The 26,817-nt window shown below is 42.1% G+C and overlaps 1 protein-coding gene across 3 annotated transcripts in view; it reads right to left on the bottom strand.

The window, feature by feature from the left end:
* LOC136862706 (b(0,+)-type amino acid transporter 1) overlaps positions 1-26,817 on the bottom strand; it is a 453,749-nt gene that overhangs the window by 208,353 nt on the left and 218,579 nt on the right. For all 3 annotated transcript variants that reach the window (XM_068226490.1, XM_068226491.1, XM_068226489.1), the window contains 2 exons: positions 16,346-16,486; positions 4,719-4,820 (listed from right to left, as the gene is read on the bottom strand). In XM_068226490.1, the coding sequence (XP_068082591.1) occupies positions 4,719-4,820; positions 16,346-16,486 (243 nt within the window). The remainder of the gene's footprint in view (positions 1-4,718; positions 4,821-16,345; positions 16,487-26,817) is intronic.

Below are 26,817 nucleotides of genomic sequence, written 5' to 3' on the forward strand. Positions count from 1 at the left end.
AGCTCCGCGCGCACATGTCACGTGACCGCTTATTGGTTGTGGCGGGACTCTCTGCTCTTTCGCTCGTGGTTTTGCAGTGTGCAAATACACCCTGCTCAAAAGAGGTAGGAAATGGTTGTTTCTTGAAGGGGAACAAGGACCACCGGGCAATGTATCGAAAGAAGACAAAGTCAAAGGTATTAAGAACCTCCTCGATAAACTGGGTGTACGTGAAGGACTACCTGCCATGGCATTTTATGATACAATGCTCTCTTCTACTTCAACTGCTGAATAAGAAAAACATTACGTCCTTGAACTCGAATGTAATAATGATTTTTTTAAAGTTATTTTGTGAGTTGAACATGTGAGTGTGTGGACCAATAGGTCCTTCCAAACATTTTTTTCGAAAATTTGTGTGTTCAAAAATACGAGACAATCATCCTTGTGTTTGTTTTCAGTCATATGTTAGGTTTTCCTAAATTAAATGCATGTTTTTTACATTGTAGGCATTTTTATTTTATATTTATATTATATTCATGAAATTCTGAAATTGTGAATAAGTACAGCATTTGTGAAGTATTAAGCACTATATTTTGAATGTTTGAGCATCTATGAAGAAACCTCGCCTACACCGTTCTGCATAATTCGTATTTCGAGTCAGTCTTCAGTTCCAAAGCGACGTAAATCCAAGATCCCCCGTCCATTTTTAAGGTATTCTTTGCAGTAATATTTTAGCCACCATGACAAGCTGATTTTGTTCGAAGTGATGATGCTATCTATCTTATTAGGATATCAAGTAATTAAAAATGGTGTTTCCGTAAAAATTATGTTTCTTGGAGATGCGTCGCTTTGGAAATTAGCTCTTCAATTGAGATCAATGGTATTCTGTGAGAAAGAAATTAGCTCCCAGGCGAAATAATCCATACATAGCTCTGTTTTGAAGCCGGGGCGGCGTTGTTGCACAGTAGTGTAAACTGCATGGCTTAGGGATAAATCATTCATACGCTGGAGGTAATAAACATGAAAATAGCAGGAATGCAATCAGGTGGGAACAAAGGAATGGAGGCACCCTTATGAGATAAAGGCTACATTAGGAATGAACTTGTTGAAGGAAGCTGTGCGAATTAGCTGGTTTTGATAGTTGGGTCACGTGAGGGAAATGGAGATGTATATGTTACCAAGGAGATTACTGAAAGAGACAAATGAAATATCGTATGGCTTTTAGTGTCGGGATATCCCAGGAAGGGTTCGGCTCGCCAGGTGCAGGTCTTTCTATTTGACCCCAGTAGGCGACCTGCGCGTCGTGATGAAGATGAAATGATGATGAAGACAACACATACACCCAGCCCCCGTGCCGTTGGAATTAACCAATTAAGGTTAAAATCCCCGACACGGCCGGGAATTGAACCCGGGACCCTCTGAACCGAAGGCCAGTACGCTGGCCGTTCAGACAACGAGTCGGACACTGAAATAGACTCCTGTCTACTTATTACTTCCGTGGTCTAGTCATTCGACCCTCATGTTGAGAGTCCCAAGTTCGAATACCACGGACTTTGAGTGTGATTATCATAACGATTGAGATGTAAGAGAAGGCCATCTAGCCTGAACGCTTACCGGGGTGACGCGCCACCCCACCGTGTTCTTTTCTTGTGTTTTGCGTGGCTGCGCTTGTGCATTGGTCTCTCCCTTTCTCAGTAATCTCTAATAAAGGCAAGCTGAGTGACACCATAAATGTTGCGTAGGCATACGCTGAGTGTAACTGAATCGAGACGTGTGGTGGGGTTACAAGCCACCCCGGTAAGCGTTTACGTGTGCGATATATTTTTCACCGCATTAGAAGTAATAGCCGATTTTATAATGGAAATTAGTGTGACGGACACTAACTTTAGTGATAAGGTTCTCGCCATACTTGATGAAGAAAGTGAAGATGAAAATGACAGGAAAGTGAGACAGAAGATTATGTTGAGGTGGATTCCGATAACCCTACTGAAATTAGCGCGTCAGAGGATTCTGACGGTGAAACTGACATTCCTGGGACAGTTCTGAAGGGGAGGAATGGTCATGTGTGGTAACAAATAATTCGTTTACTGATGAAAATGTGACTTTTGTTCAGTTTACCAGAGGTACATTTAGAATGCAGGACTTACGTGCAAGGACACTGTGAAACGAGGACAGCCATTTGTGTCTTTTGTCCCTTGAATTTCAGACTGCTTGTTCCCAATATTGTGTTTCAGTATGCTTTGGCATATGCTATTATAGTTACCGTAATTAGAGTTTATGAGCATGGTACCTTTTTTAGGGTGCCTAATACTATTTGAAGTATTAAGAATTTTGCAGATGTGAATTTTAGTAGATTAAAACGAAGTACACTTTCTAGTGTATTGATTGTATTCGTGATTTCCATTTAACTTCACGCATCATATCCTACTGCTCTATAGGTTCTGTGTAAATTATATGCAAGTGCATAGAACAAAATATGCCCATATACCTGAGAAACAGGGACGAAACTAATGGGGTGACGCATCACCCCAGGTAAGCGTTCGTGAGTAGCAGAAACAGGTAAGCATTCTAGGGTATTAATCTTGTCAGAATCAATCAATCAATCAATGAGTTAGTACTATTATCTCAGAAGACAACCGTTCTGCATAATTCGTATTTCGAGTCAGTCTTCAGTTCCAAAGCTACGTAAATCCAAGATCCCTGCTCACTGCTTCAAAAGCAAGCCACTATGAAGTATAAACTTCGCTGCCGCCCCCGACTTTTCTGAACTTTTTACATTTCTCGACTGTACCATACAAAAAGCGGGGGGACGTTAGTATATTTTTCGATGCACTCGCGGGAACAATTTTTAGATAATTTCGAGTTCCTGGAAACTGTCGGCTTTCTTCGCTTTATCTCTGAGTTCCTGAGCCATAAAAAAGTACTGCAAGTCGAATAATGAGTCGATATCTTTGAAGGCCGGTCTCCACTGATTAACATTTAACACCAACATGTTAAATTAAACATGTTACAATTGACATGTATATAGTGATTGTGTCTTCCAATTGACTTTGCATGTTAACTCAGAATGTTGAGGTTAACACTTTATCATGTTGGCGTGTTTTCCGCTCCAGGTGGAAAACATGTCAAGTCAATTCGTTGTTCGTGAGATGTCGGCACAGCTTCGGCAACTTCCGTGCTGTTTCCATTCCAACAGATAGCCTAAACGACAAAAACGACGTACTCCGCGTGAAATAGGATTATAGTTACAACACTCCGCAATACTCATTCTCTTTGCTGTAAGCTACAAATACAGTACGCGCACGTATGTCCTTCTCTCTGCTCTATACCGGCACTAAAATTTATAGTCAGAAATGGAGTGGAGCAAGGAGATTACTCTGGACTTAATGATATAACAGAAAGGCCTTGTTTGTGGGACGTCTCTTCAAAGGAACTCAGAGATAGAGCGAAGAAAGCCGACAGTATCCAGGAACTCGAAATTATCTAAAATTGTTCCCGCGAGTGCATCGAAGAAGAATACTAGCGTCCCTCCGCTCCCTGTACGGTACAGTCGAGAACTATAAAAATTTCAGAAAAGTCGGGGGCGGCAGCGAAGTTTATACATCATAGTGGTTTGCTTTTGAAGCAATGAGCAGGATGAGGGGAGCAAATGTGCCTAATAAAACTGCACTTCTAAATCATAACAAGAAGCAACAGTGGCAATAGCAAAGGCCAAATACTCTTCATCTTTTTTTCTTTTTGTTAGTGGCTTTACGTCGCACCGACAAAGATAGGTCTTATGGCGACGATGGGATAGGAAAAGCCTAGGATTTGGAAGGAAGCGACCATAGCCTTAATTAAGGTACAGCCCCAGCATTTGCCTGATGTGAAAATGGGAAACCATGGGAAACCTTCTTCAGGGCTGCCGACAGTTGGATTCGAACCCACTATCTCCCAGATGCAAGCTCACAGCCGCGTGTTCCTAACCGCACCGCCAACTCACCCGGTAATTCTCTTAATCTGAGTCCATTGTCCATTTTAGAAAATACTAGACACCACCTAAATGTAGGCCTATTACCACAAATTGATATGATGTACTACCTGTATGTAGAGAAAGGAAGTCAAGTTTAACATGTTTATTAAGTGTGGACACAATGTTAAATGAAACAGTATTCAACATTTAACGTTTAACATGTTGATGGTGTCACCAGTTACCATTTAACATGTTGTTGCTAAATGTTAATCAGTGGAGACCGGCCTTAATGGTTCACGAGTTAATTGAGGTGGATAACGAAGCTGAATAACCCTGTACATACTTAGACAACACTGACTCTACTGTAAAGGTTCTCGTATAAACCCGCTATTGGGACGTGCCTAGACAGTTATCAGTATGCTCATTCATTTTTTCAGCTACTGTACGTGTATGCGTACGTTTGGAAGTATTATTATTATTATTATTATTATTATTATTATTATTATTATTATTATTATTATTATTATTATTATTATTATTGAAGTTGTTACATAGAAGCATGCACTTGTAAAATTAGGTTTGTTAAGCTCTTTTTTGTCTGAAAACTATGAAAGGCAATCCGGACATATGCAGATAAGAAAATGAAAAAGCTTCCACGTATAGGCTGCAGTTGACTCCTCTTGCTATACCCTTATCTTCATTACAATTCCCAAAATAACTCCTCTATCCATGATCTCAGATTTTCCTTAACACTGCACAGGCCAACTCTACTCACATTAATACATACCTAGCAGGGAGATCCCTCCACACACAGCCCAAACCACCAGGCACAGTCCTACAGAGCCTGAACGCTCAAGTGCACTTGTTGGGGAAACGAAGATGCCAGAACCTGAAAATACAAATTGTTTTACTCATTAGTGTTCCTGGAATTAAATGTTAACCAGTATTTTTCAATAAAAAAGGAGAAGTATCAAACATCAATTTGTTTATTATAAGGCGTGATCAAAACTTTTCCGTTTTAGGGCGTTGCGACAGCGGACATGGAACGTAGCGCGACTCCGATGCGGGTATATAAGCACGTACATGTAGGCAAAGGGATTAGTGTGGCAGTCATGTCAAGTGTGTGCGTTAAATGCGGCCACATGAACTCTGGTGCCGTTATTACCAACTGCGTCCAAACAGGACCAATGTGCTGTTATTCTGTCCTTGGCTACCGAAGGACAAACACCGATGGACATCCATTGGAGAATGAAGACTAAGTATGGTGCAGCATGTCTGTCGAAAATCACCATTGTGGAATGGTGCACATAGTTCCATGCGTGTGGGGTTTCGACACAAGACGCCGGTTGATCTGGGAGACCGGTGACATCCATTACGGACAACAACAAGCGAACGGTGGATGAGGTGATTAGGGCGGACCGGCGCATAACATGATCTCTCCCCACGCGATTATTACAGCTTCGGTCCCCTCAAAAAGGCCTTTAAGGGTCGACGCTTCCTGTCCGTTTCACCACACGGAGATCTTCAAACTGGTGCGTCAGTGGAGAGTGACTCAATGCTCATGGCGATTTTGTCTGGTTAGCATCCCGGTTCAAGACTGCACGGTCGTCGAACGGAAACGTTTTGATCGCCCCTTATAGATTTGCAATATTCCGTTGGATATTAAATCTTTCGTGCCAGGGATTAAGAGAAGAAGTAAAGTTATATCGCGTCCTCACAGTACAAGTCACTGATTTACTTTTCAACAGTTAGAAGAAGAAAACGATTATTAAAAATGAAAATTTAGTTTTCTGAAATATGTTGATGTAGGCCTATTCATTTCAAACCCTCTACAATTAATGCAGTATTTTTGACTTAAACACCTTAGCCCTGGTACGAAGGAAATAACGAGATCACTTTGAAATTGTTAACTAGAGGAGCTCGATAGTGCAGTACATAGCGCTGTTTACCAATCAATACTCACACAGCAGGAACACCTTCCGAACTACATGTCTTGAGACATAAAATGTGTTTCAATTAGGCAATTTTCGAAGCCATGTAGCTGGCTTTAAGGAAATATTACCTCTACTGAGCGCGCATATTTTGATGGGCTCTGACTTTACGGTGCAGTGGGGACAGAGGACGTAGTTTTCCCCAGTTATCTTGGGTCGGCACTGATGTGGATTAAACCTGGTTTTACGGTAGCATGCTCTTCGTGACGCCAACACTATGTGAAGGGATGTGCTCACTATTGCGTGTGTATGTGGGTTTGGTAGTGTGACATGTTGTGTGTAGGTGACGTGTATTGAGATGATCCCGAATTCCAAGTCCTCGATCTGAAGGAATTACCAAACGTGTTTAAAATCCCTGGTCCGCCCGGAAATCGAACCCAGGGACCTATGGTACTAAGTGCACTATGCTATTATTTAGCCAAAGAGGTGGGTTTACCGGGCGAGTTGGCCGTGCGGGTAGAGGCGCGCGGCTGTGAGCTTGCATCCGGAAGACAGTAGGTTCGAATCCCACTATCGGCAGCCCTGAAGATGGTTTTCCGTGGTTTCCCATTTTCACACCAGGCAAATGCTGGGGCTGTACCTTAATTAAGGCCACGGCCGCTTCCTTCCAACTCCTAGGCCTTTCCTATCCCATCGTCGCCATAAGACCTATCTGTGTCGGTGCAACGTAAAGCCCCTAGCAAAATAAAAAGGAGGTGGGTTTAAGACATTTTCTGTAGTCGATAGCAAAATATTCAAATAACCGATTCGGTTTTTTTAATACTTTATTTTTAGTCCCAAATTTTACAGCGTCCTACTAGACTTCGGGGGCTGCTTGGTAGAGACGGTAAAGGCGTGTTTGTTTCACCCGGAAAGAGGTGGGTTCGATTCCCTATCACGATGTCAAAAATGTGAGAAACGTGTTCTCTAGTTCTGGAGGTACACATGGCTCTGAGGTTCACTCCGCCTACTTTAAAAATGAGTACGAGGTTAATTCCTGGGAACACAGGCGTAGAGGTTACGAGTAGTGGAAGCCTTTATTCCCACCCATTCCAAGAGCCTTCGTGGCCTGTATGGAGATGACATGCTTTACTTCCTACTAGACTTCATTCCGGATAGTTTTAGCGCATTCATGCTTTTAAATGAAAACTTATTTTTTAACAGTTCATTGCGATCACTTAAAATTATTTCATCATTTCAAATTTTCCTTGGGGTAATTGCATTCGCAAAACCCTTACCTAAACCGATTAACAAAAGTCCAATTCCTGGCTCAGAAGCACGAAAACAAAGGCTCTCAAAGAGAACCGCTGGCCAGAGGAAAACCCAACAGGTGTAATACAAATTCAGTTCTGTGTACAAAAACCCAACAGATGTAGAATATATTTTTCCTAGCATACTCATTTGAATTCTTTTTGTTTTCGCCACCTAAAAGATCATATTTGCAGTAAACAAAATGGATGAATGTAGCAAAGTTAGTCAGTGTAAAGTCGTATTTGGGCATCCCTAGTCTCACCATCGCATTCTTCTGTCCAGCGGTTAATTTGCTAATTTTTAATAATTATAGTTTGATTATGATATACAGTATGTCTTCCCTTTAGTCCGTTACGTGATACGGGATCGTTAATGAGGTGAGATGAAATTTATATGCCATGTTTTCACGGCATGTTGCCTTTCCTAATGCCAACCTCAGTTGAAGATCTAATAAAGATGAAATTAATGATGTTGAATGAAATTGGGTGAGGGGGGTGGAAGGAATCGGCTGTCAACTGTGAATAGAAATTCCCAGCATTTGCCTGGAAGTTAAAATGAGAAACCACAGAAAACCATTCTCTGGACAACACGACAGGGTTTGAACCCACTCGCCTTCCGAATGCAAAGTTTGGCTCCATGGACGTAGTGCATTAACGCACGCTACCATTCTGCTCAGTATAGTTTGATCGTGATCTCGCGAGTTATTTATTCTATCATCGCTAACGCCCGCAAGTTCTATGAAAATCAAGTTATATTATATAGTACTAAACGAAGGATATTTTGGCTATAAGAAACTTCGCAAAATTAAAAATATTATAAACAGTGTAAAAAATTCTCCGCGAGAGTTAATAAGCTGGAAGTGACCTATCGAATGACACAAAACACCTAAAAAAGCGATGACAGTCACGTAATCTGGGGCTGAAGCACAATAGTCATCCGTCCGGAAGCCCTGTATTCCATGAAGTATCTGTTACTCAACAGAAACTGCTTGATTGTGAAACTTCAAATGAGAGAGAGAGAGAGAGAGAGAGAGAGAGAGAGAGAGAGCTCACAGAAAAATCCTAGCCCCGGTACTGGTATATGGGGAATGCCGGAGACGTCAAAAGTCAGAGCTGTCCTCCCCGATAGAGAGCTCTCTGACAATGCTAGGAAAACGAGGGTAGTTTTCTATGATCATGTGGCACGCTCTTCCCCCAACAGACTGAACAACCAGCTATTCACCTCGTGGCAAAACAAGAAAGCCGCACCACAGGGCTGAGGGAGACTGAGAATGACATAAACGAACAGGGCCTGACAGTCTTACAAAACAGACAGGCTGTGAGACAGAACCTGAATAAAGTCCATGCTTTACAGAAAAAAATATGGAGAAGAAGAAGGATACCCCCAGCCTCATTTCAGAGGAATGAAAGGAGTAAGATGATGCGACAGTACACGATAAAGATCAAAGCCCAGTTGTTGAACAAGTATGATCCCAAGTATAAGTCTATTTGAAAGAAGAAGAATCAAAAGAAAAGAACTTTCATACAGTGTTTAAAAAATGTCATTACTCTATAAATGTAAGTTGTAGCCTCAATAAATGAAATTCATGTATAATATATACGCAAGAACAAACTATTTTATATGACACTCAGATGGCATAATGAAGAAATACAGATATATTTTCGTATGGTCGAGCCCCTAGAAGATTCTTTTAAAAATGTATCAAGTCTTTAAACATTTTTAGCACTTACAGTGAAACAAATTGTTGCCACAAATGACAGAAATCTTTGTTTCGCGCTGGAAGCCCGTGTTAAAGCGTGCGTCGTCCACCAGACCGCTTTGAATTTACCTTTCCACTTAACCCGTTCAGTTGTAAAAGGTACTGCTCTAAAACTGTTTCAAACTTTTCTTTCTGTACATTCTATTTGAAAGCAAACATACTTCTCACTATAGTTTTTGTCTTCGGAAGCCCCCCAACCCCTCCCCGGTAAATCTTAACACCCACCGAAGAAACATTCATGGGTAACACCTTGGTGCACACTTACGGGTATATGGTACCAAGGATAGTCTCTCAAATACATTTCCAAAGTGCAAGAAGAGTACTCACCAAATCTGACGGTATCAAACGGGAAACACAAATTTAGGTATTCTAGAATTATTTGAAATCACTATATTAAGTCTGCATTTACCCCACTTATTTCTGACGATTTTTCAACACGTCTAAAAACTTGCAAGCTCCATGCCATCATTGGTATTTTCCGTTTTTGTTTGGACATATCTACCAATAGTCCGAACTCACTACGAATTTTTTCTTGGTCATGTTTCTCCTCTTCTTCCATTTTGTTTCGGTTTCCTGTGTCACGTACTTGCCATGCTTTAATATTTAGTCAGTAGGAAATGTGGAGACATTCCCAAAAATATATCCAAGAATGAGGTAGTCAGAGTCCAAAAGTCAAAACGTTTTGATCTACGATTATCTAAGCGAAAATATCAAGATTATTCATCCCCCTCGGTTTTCCTCCATATAAATAATATGTTAGCATAGACGTACACGAGGATACAGAATTACAGACTTTACCATCAATCATACAAAAATTCATCTGAGGCCTAACGATAATTATTTTCCACCTACAGTTGTTATGCTAGGAGTGACTTCGGCGATCTGTTCTTCTACTTTTTGTATTTTGTTTTTAACAACATTGGCCGTTTCTATTGTAGAAACAAACCATATGGGGTGACAATATCTGATAGAGGAAGGAGACGTATTTTACCTAATTACAGATTTCTGATTGTTATTGACATTGTAACTTTGAACAGGTACCATAGAGACACTAAGCAAATTTTCGTCAGTTGAATGCTCATCTAAACACTTTTGGCAATACATACTTTGTTGAACACTGTCACTGCTCCACTTAACAACAATGTCAATGTTACTAACATCGGACAAAGTTCGAAAAACATTTTTTTACCAAAAAATTAATCCGCCATTCTTTACATGCTCTACATGGAAGCTAGTACATTGGCAGAGGCGCTAACGATATTGATGACCGATCTTCGGTCAGAATACAGAATATTTTGTACTCGATCATAACCGCTCTCTTTTTCGATACTATACTATTGTCTAAACCACAATATTAAAACAACGGAACATTCAGCGTACGGTTTAAAGGGTACAGTGTGCACGGTTCAAAATGAGAAGAAACCGTAATGTTCCGGGCAAACCCGTGTATCTGGCAACTCTAGTGGAAGCCATGATGCACAGTTGAGCAGAGAGTTTACATCCGAGTAAAAGTAGATAAATGTATTTATTCCACCACCGTTGATATGTCTTGTGCATGATATACCTGGACTTTTACTGACCACATCCTTTGCATGTGCTATGTAGAACATGCTTGTAGGCATATTTCTATTTTTACTTGTGAGGTTTTCTCCTGGCCCTTACTATACTGAGAGTCAACTCAAGACCTTAGCGGTCCCTTTGATGTTAGTCAGACTTCTGGTCGGTGAAAAGGCTTCCGCAGCGCCAAATAGTTCCCTAGGTTTGTTACTTGTTCCTGAAGTCAGGAGCTTTCTTCAGTTTGGTTAGATATTCTGGTGAACTGACTTGATGAATTAAAAATTTTGCCCTGTATAAATATGGGAAATATATCGCAAGTTGTATGTTATTCGGGTTCGTTACCAACTCTTATAATTCATACATGAATAGTTATTGTTTTCAGTGGTGTATGTAGCAAAATAATAATTATTTAATATGATATTGATATCTTATTGCACTGTGTACTTAGTAAGTTTGTTCGAGTTCATTCCACTGCTGATAAGTTCGCATAATATGTGCGACGTTGAAGATGGTTCCAAGAAAACTGTTGGCAATACTGGCTGCAACAGCGTGTTGTGTTCAGTATTCATAATGGCTGCCAGCTGTGAGCAAGACGTGTGTGATGCTGTGACGCTTGAGTCCCCTGTGAAATACTTTAAAGCTAACAAAAGTGGAGAAAAATAAAGTAGAAAATCTAAACCAAATTGTTTTAAACGTTTACAGTAGCCTACGAGATTAGAATCCACTGTGGACTGTGGAAGACGTGATAAAGTCCGCGCAGCTGATCGGCGTTTCTGTGCACAGTGTTTACGCAGCTCGCTTGGAATTTAAACTCCACGGAAAATCCAAGTCTCCAGCGAAAGATCGTTCGTGTCTTCTCAAAACTCACGAGTTTCAAAACTTACGAGTCTCAAAACTCACGAATTCCAGGAAGAGGATTAGTACGAACAGGTTTCTCGACCTCGGCCAGTGTCAAAACTCACGACCAGGGCCAGTTTCTTCTTTGAATGGATAATTGTCCACCCTTATAGTGATGGCATAATGGAACACTTTTAATAATAGAATAACTTCTATCCGATTATTTAAATAATCGAATGAATAATCAATTTAAATAATCGAATGAGTTTCAAATATCATTCTGTTATATCGCACAGAATAATCGGAAGCGTCATGAATATTTTTTCGGTGTAAGTGTGTCGGGTAGACAATCTATTGAAATAAGCGAATAGATGAACTCTTACGAAAAATAGAAATACACCTTTTTTTTAAGGAATCTCCAAGTGTTGAAAGTAAATGAGTGGATTACGTGACTTGATCTTTAATATCTATATATATAAAACAACTTGTCCTGACTGACTGACTGACTGATTCATCATCGCCGAGCCGAAACTACTGGACATAGAGAAATGAAATATTGGGGATACATTCATATTAACATGTAGGTGCTCGCTAAGGGAGGATTTTTGGATATTCCATCATTAAGGGGGTAAAAAGGGGGGTTAATTTTTAAAATGAGAATATCTATATCTCAAAAACTTAAAGGTTTAGAGTCATAAAAATTGGTATTTGGTATCTACTTTAAAAATAAAGAAACGCGTATTTTTTGTTTTCCGAAAATCCCATGAAGAGGGGTGAAAAGGGGGGGGGGAAATGGGTTGAACACCTTTTATAAGGAGACTTATATCTCAAAAACTGAAGAGGTTACAGTCATTAAAATTTAAATTTGGAACCTCCTTTAAAAATAAAGAAACACGTATTTCTTTGTTTTTGGAAAATCCAAATAATGGGGGGTGAAAAGGGGGGTTGAATTTTTAAAATGAGTGTATCTATATCTCGAAACTGTAAAAGTTTACAGACGTAGAAATTGGTATTTATAATCTCTTTTCAAAATAAAGAAACACATATTTTTTGTTTTCGGAAAATCCCAACAGGAGAGATGAAAAGGAGTGAAAAATGGGTTGAATGCCTTTAATGAGGATACTTATATCTCAGAAAAGGATGATATTACAGACCTGAAAAAAGGTATTTGGGATCTCCTTTAAAAATAAAGAAACATGTACTTTTTGTTTTAGGAAAATCCAAATAGTGGAGGGTTGGAAGGGGGCTGAATTTTTAAAATGAGTATCTATATCTCAAAACTTTCAAAGTTTACAGATGTTAAAATTGGTACTTAGAATCTACTTTCAAAATAAAGAAACACCTATTCTTTTGTTTTCGGAAAATCCCAATAGGAGGGGTGAAATTGGGTGAAAAATGGTTGAATGCCTTTAATAAGAATCCTTATATCACAGAAAATGAAGATGTTACAGACCTGAAAATCGGTATTTGGGATCTCCTTTTTAAATAAAGAAACACGTACTTTTTGTTTTTAGAAAATCAAAATAGTGGTGGTGAAAGGGGGGGTATTTAAAAAATGAGTGTATCTATATCTCAAAACTTCAAAAGTTTGCAGATGTAAAAATTGATATTTAGAATCTCCTTTAAAAATAAGAGAACATGTATTTTTTGTTTTCTGTAAATACCAATAGGAGGGGTGAAAAGTGTGAATAAGTGGTTGAATGTCTTTAATAAGGATACTTATATCACAGAAACTGAAGATATTACAGACCAGACAGTTAGTATATGGAATCTCCTTTAAAAATACAGAAACATCATTTTTTTGTTTTTGGAAAATCTAATTAATGGGGGTTAAACAGGAGTGACAAATTGGGGTGAATTTTTAGAAAGACTATATCTACAGTATATCTCAGAAACGTAAAATGTTACAGACGTAAAGACTGGTATTTGGAATCTCCTGTTAAAGTAAAGAAACAGGTATTCTCGGAAAATCCAATAAGGGGAGGGGGGTGAAAAATTGAAAAATTAATTGAATTAATTGTATGAGGATACTTACATCTAATAAAAACTAAAGTTGTTACAGACGTGAAAATTGGTATTTAGATCTTCTTTAAAAAGAAAACGATGGGTTTTTTGGGGGGGGGCGGGGAATCGTCTTTGGGGGCGGCTGTGAAAAGGAATTGAATTCGTTTCATGAGGACACATATCTCAAAAAATGAAGATAATCGGTATTTAGAAGATCCTTTACTATTAAAGAATAATATTTTTGCCGGAAAATTCACTTAAAGGGGGGGAGGGTGAGTGTGAAAGTAAGTGAAAAAAGTGAATTATTTTTATGGGAATACTTATATCTCAAAACTGAAGGGAGCACACGTGAACATTGGTATTTGGAATCTCCTTTAAACATAAAGAAACACGCCTTCTTTTTCTGGTGGGGGGGGGGGGGTAAATCAACTTAACCGCGGTGGGGTGAAAACGGAGGTGAGACCAATTGATTTTACTGTTCCTAATGTACTTACAAGGAGCCTCCGTGGCTCAGGCGGCAGCGCGCTGGCCTCTCACCGCTGGGTTTCGTGGTTCAAATCCCGGTCACTCCATGTGAGATTTGTGCTGGACAAAGCGGAGGCGGGACATGTTTTTCTCCGGGTACTCCGGTTTTCCCCATCATCATTCATTCCAGAAACACTCTCCAATATCATTTCATTTGTCATTCATTAATCATTGCCCCAGAGGAGTGCGACAGGCTTCGGCAGCCGGCACAATTCCTATCCTCACCGCTAGCTGTGGGCTTATTCATTCCATTCCTGACCCGGATGAATGACTGGAAACAGGCTGTGGTTTTTCAATGTACTTATTCGGATCATAAACCGATCATTTTGAATCTTTCCTGGGTTCGTTTTCAAGAGCCATCTTTTCCTTTGGAGAACCTTCTTAGATTACAGTAGATTCTTCTGGCATATAAATAAAAATTTGAACACATTTGAAATAAACGATAGGTATAAGATTGACCGTGCAATTGTTCACCTCTATAATGCACGGAAGTATGTCATTCGTATCGCCAGAAGTCCTGCGCACTTGCCTACGGGCGACAATGGTGCTGGTCATACTGTCATAATAATAATAATAATAATAATAATAATAATAATAATAATAATAATAATAATAATAATAATAATAATAATAATAATAATAATAATAATAATAATAATGTTCTGGACCGTCATCAAAATGTGCGGACCATGCTGGAAATGGGTCCCGGACGGGTAATGACTACGATTGCAGTCCGGCCACGGGTTCAGTACCGCCAAGGCACCCAAGACGACACCACGCCGTATCTCCTCAAGGATTTGATCCACATTAAAAATGCTTATAGGAAAAGGTGGCAAAGATTTAGGGACCCAACTGACCGGGCGGAATACCTGGACCTAGCCCTGGAAGTACGAAATCGATTGCTGGAAAAAAGATTGAAAAATGGGAGGAACTTTGCCGTAATCTCTCAGAAAACCAGTCAGATCGTGAATTTTGGCGGAATCTCTCAGAAAACGAGTCAGATCGCGAATATCGGCGGGTTATATATAAAACGATAAGCATTCAATCATAAATTTCAGTATAATACCGTAGCGAAGCACGGGTATCTTGCTAGTCTCAAAATAAAATTCATCGGGTGAGTTGGCCGTACGGTTAGGGGCGCGGCTGTGAGCTTGTATCCGGGAGATAGTGGGTTCGAACTCCACTGTCGGCAGCCCTGAAGATGGTTTTCCGTGGTTTCCAATTTTCACAGCAGGCAATGTAACTTAATTAAGGCCACGGCCGCTTCCTTCAAACTCCTAGGCCTTTCCTATCCCCTTCGATGCCATAAGACCTATCTGTGTCGGTGCGACGTAAAGCCACTAGCAAAAAAATAAATATAATTCCTTATTCAATGCCGCCTTCTGGCCGCATAATGGAACTAAGCCACAGCACCACCAACTGACAGTTGTCATGAGAAGATCATGAGTTCGTTTTTACCTTCCGAATGACGAGACTACAATATTTATAACATTCCTGGAAGCATTGTATTTTGCAATCCCACTCACGGGTGGGTTTTTTCAGCTTTTTAACTGTGGGAAACTGCCACTGACAGTCGTTGCACAAGAGGAGAATCGTATACTTATATTGTAAGTCTCCATGTGCCTCACACAAATTGCATTATGAAATAAAAATAAACCTTGCTTCTCTTGCCTCGGTATTCGTCAGTAATCTGTAGGTTTTACATGGTCAATAAAGGAATAAATAGGTATGGTACGTAATCAAAGTACAGCTATGTGAAAGGAAGTGATTTCGTTTGATTCTTCACTATTTCAGAATGAAGTACTGTACTTGTCAGATGGACGCACGGCGTTAATGATAAGCTGGTTGTGGCGGAGATGGAGAACGGTGACGGGAAGGGGGAACAGGGAACATGCTCACATGCGGAAGGATACATTTCCTAAGCTCTTGACTTGAATTTCAGTATAGCAGCCTCCAGTACCCCGCAGCACGATGCCTAATCTGCCTAGTAGCATGTTTGACATGGGGCAGGTACGATACATCCCAACACTCACTGCTGTCTCTTTCTCTTAGAATTTACAGTATGTAGCAAGCGATGTAGCTTGTGCTGATCACCACGCGGGGATGCCCCACCCGCACAGAAGAAAAAACGAATCCCAGTCACAGTAACTCAAAGGATACACACCAGTAGAGACACGACTTATAAAGCAGGTTATTAGGACCGAATTTATATGGAGTGCACGGAACTATAAACATATCAATAGGAAAGAGAAATGCAAGTATTCTTAACGCTCACTGGATAAGTTGTCTGTTTTCTTGAACAGCCGGGAGAGTAAACAACTGATAGGATATCTGCCACGTGGGCTTCAGTCATAAATGAAGATCAATGATGACTGATTGATTGGTCTTATAAAGGAATGATCAATTAATCAATCTGCAAAGATCTAGAAAGAAGATCTATTTGAAAGCGATGCTGCAGAAGAAAACATAGAAATACACTTTTCCTTGAAAAACAAATCATATTTTACTCACCGATCATGACACCCACAATGAGGCTGACTGCACTGAAGAGTCCCAGCTCGCGCTTCAGTTGTACCTTTTGGGGCTGTTCCTGGCATGGCTCGACCTCAGGAGCCTGCCCTGCGGTAACTGCCCGGCTGTGCAGCCCATCAGCTGGAACATAACATCACAGACTTAGTAAAAATTGTGTTACGTGTCTTGAAGAACAAGAATAGATGCTGGAGAACGGAAAGTCAAGGGCAGCGATACAGCGATCTTCCATAGCAAAGCAACCCAGTACAAATGGGTGAAGTGAATATTTAACGCCTATTCTAAGTATATCGAAACATTTATACTAATCTTAATGACGTAATTCACTTCAGCCGGTTGTAAATTCTATTATTTATTTATTTATTTATTTATTTATTTATTTATTTATTTATGACACATATCTGTGACAGAGCTGCACTCCAATTACAACAGACATTACAAAATATAGTACAATAATATACATTGCAAAACAGAAAAAGATGTAATAATAATAATAATACGAGGGGCGATCAATATGTGGCCCATAGAAGACGTTCAGCTGTATGTGGTGCTTCTGCGAATGCCATTAATGTAGCGGGCAGCAGAAGCATTGACACTATGAATTAATATTTTGGACTTTCTCCTTTACATGCCTGGATCCGATTGTTTGAGTGCTTTTCAGACGGTGAGAGTGATATTAGAAAGTGGCAAGCAAGAAAAACTGAAGGAAAAGCTATGGCTGGGGAGAAAAAGCGCATAATTCAACGGAGATTTCGATCCGAAGTGGGATTGGTAACTGATGAACCAAGAGCAGGAGGAAGTGGCACTTTCAACGACGGAAACACAACGCGCCTTGTCTATTTTTTTAATTTCGTGTGGCTATTTCTAGCCGGGTACAGCCCTTGTAAGGCAGACCCTCCGATAAGGGTGGGCGGCATCTGCCATGTGTAGGTAACTGCGTATTATTGTGGTGGAGGATACTGTTATGTTTGGTGTGTGAGTTACAGGGAGGTTGGGAACTGCACAAATACCCAGTCCCCGAGCCAAGGGAATGAACTATTTAAGGTTAAAATCTCCGACCCGGCCGGGTATCGAATACGGGGCCCTCTGAACCGAAAAACACGATTATAGAACCTATTCAACCGGGTGAGTTGGCCGTGCGGTTAGGGGCGCGCAGCTGTGAGCTTGTATTCGGGAGATAGTGGGTTCGAACCCCACTGTCGACAGCCCTGAAGATGGCTTTCCGTGGTTTCCCAATTTTACACCAGGCAGAGCTGTGGCTGTACCTTAATTAAGGCCACGGCCGCTTCCTTCCCACTCCTAGGCCTTTCCTATCACATCGTCGTCATAAGATCTATTTGTGTCCGTGCGACGTAAAACATATTGTAAAAAAAAGGTATTTATTCAAGCTGTAGTTTATGCTAAGTCATTTTGTCCCGCTAGAATTGCATTCTGGCCCGCTGTCCTTAGCCATAAGACCTATCTGTGTCGGTACGACGTAAAACAGATTGTGTAATAATAATAATAATAATAATAATAATAATAATAATAATAATAATAATAATAATAATAATAATAATAATAATTGTGCCGCGAGGGTACAGCCTTGTGAAATGACATCTTACACTTAAAACTTGAAACAACTAGTGCAAGAAGTTTGGACTTTTGTCAACAGATGTCGCTACTAACGTGATAAAGTAATTTTGTATTCCTAGGTTTACCACACTGGGTTGATTATTTTTTTTTTTTTTTGGTATGTTAAAATTGTCAACACTTCGACCTCCTTCCGCCAACTTCGAAAATGGCCAATAGGAAATTTCCTGTATTTTATTTCCAACCAATCCGCTTTTTCTTCTACCTATTTAATTATACAATAAAAATCGGGGGGGGGGGGGTCGGGCCTTAGTCCAGATCTCTCTCGAACCTTCCTTTCGGGTATAAAAGCTGGCAATTTTTCGAGCTACTTTGTCTTCTTGATCGTCCAGTGTACTGAGTGAGTGCTAATAGTGGAGGCGGGGGCGTTTCGCCCTTCATGGAGCAATCCAATGCAATAAGGTAATGGCAGCCATTTAATAACTAGGTGATTGTCTCCAAAAACTAGTTCGAGGGGAATGTAACCTGCCTTTAATTACGTAACCCTTAATTTCAACTCTTCAATAATGTAAACTTCGTCTTCAAATGTAAATTTCAAACTAGCCTAGAAACTTTGCCGAAATTCGGGAATAGAGAGTGTGACACCCTCTCGAGTTCCCCATCAACTTGCATTTGAGGTGACTATGTTTTTGTAACTGTTTTCTCTCTGTAGCTTGTAACTTAAATTTTCTCCATCTAGTCACCTCAGTAGTATAGGATCAGCCTCTGCAACGTCGGGCAGAGAGCCCGACTTCTAAGTGTCAGTTTTCAAGGAGTGCAAGTGTCTGTCTCCGCATCATTTTGATTTTTGGGCCAGTAACTTTAACCTGTGTTTTTACTTCCCACCAAGGCCCGGCAGAATGAGTATTCGATACTCCTGTAAAACTCAGTTATTTCTGTTAACTGGTTAGACCGTGAGAGTTTAAGACAGTGAATTATGGTTGTTTTGTAAAATGTAGGTTGTGCCTTGAGAGGCCTGAAAGTGTAAATTTTCGCAAGCAAAGATGTTCTGGTAGTTGAAGGTTGCCTCGATAAGGCAATAACGGTATTAGGTCCGGAGCTCAGTCTCCTAGACAATTCATAGATGCTCTTTCTATTCTTGTAGATATACTCTGTGAATGAAATTGGGAGACCTGTTTCCTTGACTCTTGAGTGTACGGAGCAATAATGCTCAAGTAACATTTGTAAAAGTTGGGAACTTTAAGCTCAGATTGTTGACTTGTGAATTTTTCTGATTTCTCCAAACTTGTGACTAAACGCACAAACTAATTCTGTATCTGAAATCTTGTACTATCGCTGAGCGAATGGTTTTGTTAACGGTTGGCAATGAAAAAAACACTCCAAAAGAAATATAACTTTGATTTTTAAAGCTTTTAGATAATCTTTTGATTGTAGTAGATAGACCCGTTCATGCCCGCACCTTCTTTCACCTCTGTCAACCACGGAATCTCCATAACAATAATAATAAAACGCTTTCATGCACATCCCAGAGGGGTTGAGCGGGCAACCTAAAAGATGACGCGCTCTCTCTGGCCAGGAGATTTGCGGTGGTTTGAGGCGGGAGGGGGGAAGGGGAGTTGGATAGCCTACGTAGCCAAATGGCATCAGGCTGCCGCTGGACACTCCTGCATCACTGGCGAGCTGTGTGGCGTTCGTGTGCGGTATGCAGGAAGATCTCTCTCGTCCCTTGTTACCGAATGAAGTATAAACAAGAAAGAGACGTGACTAGCACCGATAGAATGATGAAAACATCCTTCTTGTTGGCACAAAGAGTAAGCTTTTCTGTGTCACATGGTTCTTCACATTGTGTTTTCGTCGTTTCAAGACAATATTTGACAGTACTACAAATTCAGGAGGTCGTTCCTTTGTATATTGACCTGTGAACCCTTGAATACATTACCATATGCGAGAATCGTGGAGATCAAAATTGAAATGGATAAAAAATTGCAGGCAGAAAAATTTGGTGTGGATATTCTTGCGAGACACTATTTTTTCTGATAAGCAACGGCTTGGAGTTTTCCTCTGCCGGAAGAACATATCAAGCAGTTGATTTTTTCTCCTAGTACAAGGAGGAATCTGAAGCAGTCCGATGGTCTTGCCAGGGGGAATGCCTTCGGTACAGGTTGTATCACTGTACGTTGTCGATAAAACAAAGGAGAATTCTTCAGAGAATGGGAAGAAGGCTTCTTTAAGTAACTGTTTTAACTCTTTCTTCTCCATGAGTAGTACACCAAAGTATGTTCTAAGAAAATGGGTGCTGCGTCAGCATTTTCTCACTTTGGGCGGAAAAATCTGAATTTTCGCTGAGTCAGCATTTTCTTATGCAGGCAAGATCATTGACCCAGAGTGAATGACGTCACCATGACAGCAAACCTTACCTACGTGGGTTAGCCCAACCTCATGTAGGCGAGGTTGTCTGTCTGTTAGGTCATCAGCCCAGAGGCTAGTTCGATCATCAAATAGCACCACCAAAGGTTATGCGGTTATAAGGAAACCCCAAAAACCAATGGCAGCACCAAAATGAGGCGTACTAGGCAAGACGAGGAGTGAGGTAGTTTGCCATTGCTTTCCTCACTGGGTCAGAAAGTACATTTTTTTCTAGTTGCTTTACGTCCACCGACACAGATAGGTCTTAGGGCGACGATGGGACAAGGAAGGTCTAGGAGTGGGAAGGAAGCGGCCGTGGTCTTAGTTAAGGTACAGCCTCAGCATTTGCCTGGTGTGAAAATGGGAAACCACGGAAAACCATTTTCAGGGCTGCCGATAGTGGGGTTCGAACCTACTATCTCCCGAATACTGGATACTGGCCGCACTTAAGCGACTGCAGCTATCGAGCTCGGTCAGAAAGTACTATTGCAGCACAACTAACCCTATGAGCAGCACCTTTCATAACACTCAGATGCACTAGTCATGCTCCAAATGTCATTACTCAGCACTACCCATACCCCAGCAACTTCCATATTGTCACAGCCATGGATGTTGACTGGGACTTCGGTGGAAGCTACACTTTAATCTGGCCTGTGCCAAGAGATGGATGCAAAAGTACTGTACCCATCAACAAATGACAGCAGGTCAGATTATGACGTCACAATGACGTCTTAACCTAACCTGCAAGCACGGACGCTAACCTAACCTAATTGGGTTAGGTTAGGGACCGAGGTATTTTTGGGAGGGTGGAGAGGGTCCTCTCTCAGACGGGGGAAGAGAGAGAGATTTCTCTCTCTCGCAGACGACCCCCTCCCGGTCCTCGACTTAAAATATTGCCGGCTTCCTTGGGAGTAGGCAAGAGACAGGCATGGCCACCTTCCTTGCGGAAAGTCGTGAAGAGCCCACCTCGTCGTCGTCTTTTAATGAGTGATCGTGGCGGTGTGGATTTGGTAGGTAGTAAGGGGAATAGCTAGAGCGCATGCGCGAGGGAGACTACAGAGCTGTCCTGCAGCGACTTCGTGAGTTACTGTAAACAAAAGAGCATTAGATCGCGCTAGAAACGTAGCAGAGCGCTTCCATGTGACTAGAAGAAAGCAGCGTTGCGCTGCCTAACAGCTAGTGGATAAGATGGCAAACAGATCGCGCACTAGCAGTTAGTTCGCTGGTTTTCCGCTAGGTAGTGCATGCGAGCAAGATGGCTGACACACACCTATCTAACCGCCAATATTATGTATTTAGAACCCACGCGGTCTGTTGTTATCTTGCCTCACCTCATCCACAAATTTAAAATCTAGACGTATTTTATAATGAACAGGATAGTTTAGTACAGTCCTCGTACAATTCGTTGTGTTCTGAACTGTAAATACCATTGTGCTCGTTGAGGGGGGAGTGGTGCGTGTTGTGATGAGGGGGAATTTGGAGCACTCTCCTTACACTACAGTGCACTCTGATGTATGTGTGTGGGAACAGACTTTACCGCTCACTCTTAACGGCTAACAGTAAAAGAAGAATGGCTAGTGTGCGTGTATAGAGGTCGCATACATTCGCAACACGACATAGTCCACTCTAACAGTTAAGCAAGAAAGTTTATGCACAAAATGAGTAACACATCGGACAAGCAGTTTTTCTTCAAGGTTGCGTGTGTGAGCAAGATGGAAGGTTCACCTGCCAATATACAACTGTTGTGTGTTTAAACACATACATTCCCTGATGTTATATTAAACTGTTCATAGGAGAAGAGTGGTGTGCGAGATACGGGGAATGCATTGTGCGTTGAGGGGAACGGACAGCATGAATATTTGCCAAGCAGCGGAAGTGAGCAAGATGGCGGCACATTTGGCAATTTTGAATGCATACAATCAATATTGTGTGATTAGAACATCCATTGTCGGTTGTTATTTTACCTTGTTCATAAATTTCAAATCAACGTGTATTTTGTAATGATCAGAAAAGATTTGAACAGTCAGCATACAATCTCTTGTGTTCTGAACAGAAAAGAACTACATGTTTATTTTTGGTGAATGGACCCCACTAGTTTGGCACTTCTAGGAGGAGTCGGTAATTGGGACACTTTGAAAGGGAGAGTGTGTGGTTAGGTTAGCGTTTATAGTTAAGGTAAGGTTAAGACACTTATTAACCTCATCTATAAGGTACTTTAGGTGTTAACTCCTTCAAGGGGAGTCAACATGATCGCGTAGGAGGTTAAGGTAGCGTTTGTAGTAAAAACGTTAGGTTACAATATCATAATAACATTCTAATCTCAACTACATGTCATCAAACTGATTACGCTTTTCTAAGAGCAGACGTAAAGAGCCTGTGTGAGGTTAAGTTAGGTTAGGTAAACACACATGTTAACCTTACTTCCAGGTCACCTATCCAATTCGGCTGCTTCCACGGGGCACATCATATTCGACTCTTTTAAAGGGCCTTGTGACCTGACCGGTTTGAATTCCGTCCAGCAGCAGAATTAGCTGAAGCCTACTCATGCACAAAAAGCACGTACCATGTTGGTTATTTTTTCTTTTAACATAGACAAGTCCGTTATATTTTCGTCATAGCTATTCCCCCACTTCCTCCCACATCCCTACCCCCACGACCACCCAATAAAATGACGAGATGGGCTTTTGCCACTTTCCGTTCGTCATAATCTCCCTCCTGAATATCCACCCCTACCACTGACCACTCGTCCTAGCCCAAATCCAGGCAGCGGCCAACCAGACATTCAACGCCCACTTCCAAACCTCCATCTCCGGCCTGAACACCTACTTCCATTTCACCCGTCTCGAGAACTTAGTGTAACCATGGAACATAATTCAACACGTCGTTCCTCGCCTCCTGTCCCCATCGCCATCCTCTTTCCCAATATTCAATCTTTTCAATCCAAACGACTACACCTCAAATCCTTTGCCTAACAACACTTCATCTACGCCATCCTCCTCAATGAAACATTGCTTCCTCCCCACCAGGCGGCACAACTCCCGGCTTCACCATCCACCGAGCTGATCATCCCGGCGACATAGGCCATGGGGGCTCTGCTAGAGCCATCCGTTTCTCTCCTCACAGCCGCCACCACACCTCACCCCCTCATTTCCCACAAGGCGTAATCACCACATTACACTTCCAGTTCCGGTTCCTCCACCTAGCAACCATATACCATCGGTCCAACATCCCCCTTTCCGTGGACTTCATTACCTACCTCAGTGACACCTTCCCCCAATTCATACGCATAGTCGACCTCAACGTCACACATCCATCACGCCGTGCTATAAACAAACTCCAAAACCTCCTGAGCGATCGAAACTGCTCCCTGATACCCTTCCCCGGACTCACCCGCCCCGCTTACAACACTATTCCAGATACCCTATCAGCCCGCAATTCCCTAACACATGTTATCATGGTACAACTACACCCCACAATTGGAAACGACCATCTCCCAGTCCTTCCCCAAATTCCATCCACCAATCCACGCCCCCTTCTCCTCCCCCTATGTGAATCCATAACTCTTCCAAAGCCGACTGGCCCTCCTACCAAACCATACTTAATCAAGTCTTGGAGAACTCCCACCCTCTGACCAAGTGTCCGTAGACAGCCTAAACACATTTATACATTCTGCCAAATCCTCAGCCTCAGAATCCAGTATCCCCACCACGCTCCACTGCCCGTCCCAGCCAAGCCTACCCCAGCACTTCGTCCACCTCCAAAAACTATCCTATTCCTACCACTGTGAATTCATGCGCTCCCGAGATCCCTACTTCCTTCGCCTGCACCGCCAAATCCTCCAAATCTTCCGAAACTACCTAGCAGCCCACTCCCGTCGCTCTTGGTCACAAACCTGTTTCAAACTCAATGCCCTACAAACCCACCCAGCCAAATTCTGGGCCAAACTTTACATCCTCCACGGCACCAAATCCTCTGCCCCTCCAGTAAACACCGAGGAAAAGCTGGAAGCCTTCACCCACTACTTCCGTCTCCCTTTTAACAATCATGAAGATCCCTACTTTGACAAATCCGACACACAAGTGTACCTAAACCACGCCTCCTCACCTCCACTCATCCCTTCCAACACCCACACCCTCTCGAACCATCTCCTCGACGTGCCCATCACTCCAACCGAAATCCAATCCTTACTCTCAAAATCTCGCAATACAGCCCTTGGCCCAGACAAAACATGATACCTCCACATCCGTCATGCCTCTCCTACCTATCATTCCTACTGGCAGACCTTCGTCCTCCGCATAGGATTCTATCCCTCCTCCTGGAAACACACCGCAATGCTCCTATTCCCCAAACCAGGCAAGCCTCCATCCGAACCAAGCTCCTACCGCCCCATAATCCTCATAACAGTCCTGGAAAAATCCTAGACAAAATCCTTTTCCGCCGCGTTCACCCCCCCCCCTGCAATCCCATCATCTGATGCTTCCATCCCAGTTAAGCTTGGACCCAAAATTATCCACCGGAGACCAACTCCTCCGACTCATCCAAACCACCTCCAACCATTTCAACCGCACCAGCCCCACCCTCCTAATCACCGTGGACTTCCAGCTCGCATTAGACTCCGTCTGGCATCCCGCCCTACTATTCAAACTTAGGTTCTTCGCCCTCCCCACCACCTACGTCTGCTTCATCACTTCCTATCTCTCGAATCACTCAACCCATATTTCCATCAACAACCAACTCTCCCCCTGCTTTCCCCTCACACTAGGCGTAACGTAAGGATTATCCCTATCCCCATTACTATTCATCTTCTCGTCGCCGATATCCTACGACCACCACCCCCTGTCCAACTCCTTCGATTCGCAGATGACACCGCCATCGTCGCCCCCTTAAATTCAGTCCAAGCCATCAATCACTCCATCCAACCCTACCTCAACACCTTCCTCTCCTGCTGCGACCGATGGCACCTGAAACTGAATCCCGACAAGATCCAATCCATTCTCTTCCGTCGCAAACGTCGGAAAACCAGAATATCCCGCAATCCAGACTACCTCCAAATCCAGATCCGCAACTCCCCTATCCGAACACAATCCACCCTGTATTACCTATGTATCCTACTTGACCAACATCCAACCTTCCGCCCCCACTTCCAATACCTTAAAACCAAGACTGCCACCCGAGCCCGAGAAGTGCGTCTCTTAGCCGGGACCCGGTGGTGTCTTAAACCCACACTCCTCCTTCACACCTACAAAACCTTCGTCCGACCCCCATAACCTATAGCCTCACCATCTGGGCAGCCGTTGCCAACACCAACACGAATCTATACCGCCTTCTACTCTCCATCAAACGCCGCACTGTCCGCCACGGCCTACGACTCCCTTTCCGCTACCCCACGGCAGACCTATTTGACATATTTCCCTTCCCACCACTCGACTCCTACGTCCTCACCCAATTCAAACGTGCCTTTCGCCGAGCCCTAGGCTGCGATAACCCTTCACTTAACCAACTCCTCTGTGGGCATCCTCCCCCCAACACACACTTCACCCAAACACCGAACCACCTTTTCCGGTCTCTCCCCCCCACCCAAAGGTGGTGCCATCTAGGAAAATGTGGAAGCTGTGACGCCAAACCCATCACCCCATCTCCCATAATTCCCTGGATAACCAGAAACCTCATCCCACGCACAGCAAGTCAGCCATTTAAAAACCATAAAACCTAGTGAGCCCTAGTCGAACTCCTCCGCCTCATCAGACAACCAATAGCAATCTGAGAGCAACAGTACTAATATAAACCACTCTGTCTCAGAAGCCAGAACTCACCAGCCCAAGAAACGCAATATGCAATGTACTGTAAAACATCATCATAGCAATCTCTCATAAGAAAAGCATGGCAAATAACTACAATGTAAATAGTGTAAATACCCTCGGATAACACACAGCTAAAATAGTCAGTATTGTCCCCTGCAAAACTGTTATATCTAGATTTAAAAGCCTGTAAATATTGTAAAATTTCACATCACCACAAAACACTGGTAATCATGTACACAACCATAAATATTGTAAATTCTGTAAATACTGTAAACTCCATTATTCATGCATCTAGATGTAAAACTGTCATATTGTAAATATCAATCAATATCAATATCCATCAATATTGTAAAAAAGGGAAATTTAAATTGTAAATTGTAACGCCCATGTAAAAATTCAAATTCTATCCATATTGCCACCATGAAATTGTAAAATGGAAATCCAACGCAAAAATGAAGCAAAATTGAAAAAATTGTAAAAACAAATCTATAATCAATTGTAAAAAAATGGAAAACATACTGTAGCCAGAAAATTGACAAACTTTTTTTGCCAGGGGCTTTACGTCGCACCGACACAGATAGGTCTTATGGCGACGATGGGATAGGAAAGGCCTAGGAGTTGGAAGGAAGCGGCCGTGGCCTTAATTAAGGTACACCCCAGCATTTGCCTGGTGTG

This window comes from Anabrus simplex, chromosome 2, assembly GCF_040414725.1.
Source record: "Anabrus simplex isolate iqAnaSimp1 chromosome 2, ASM4041472v1, whole genome shotgun sequence".
NCBI lineage: Eukaryota > Metazoa > Arthropoda > Insecta > Orthoptera > Tettigoniidae > Anabrus > Anabrus simplex.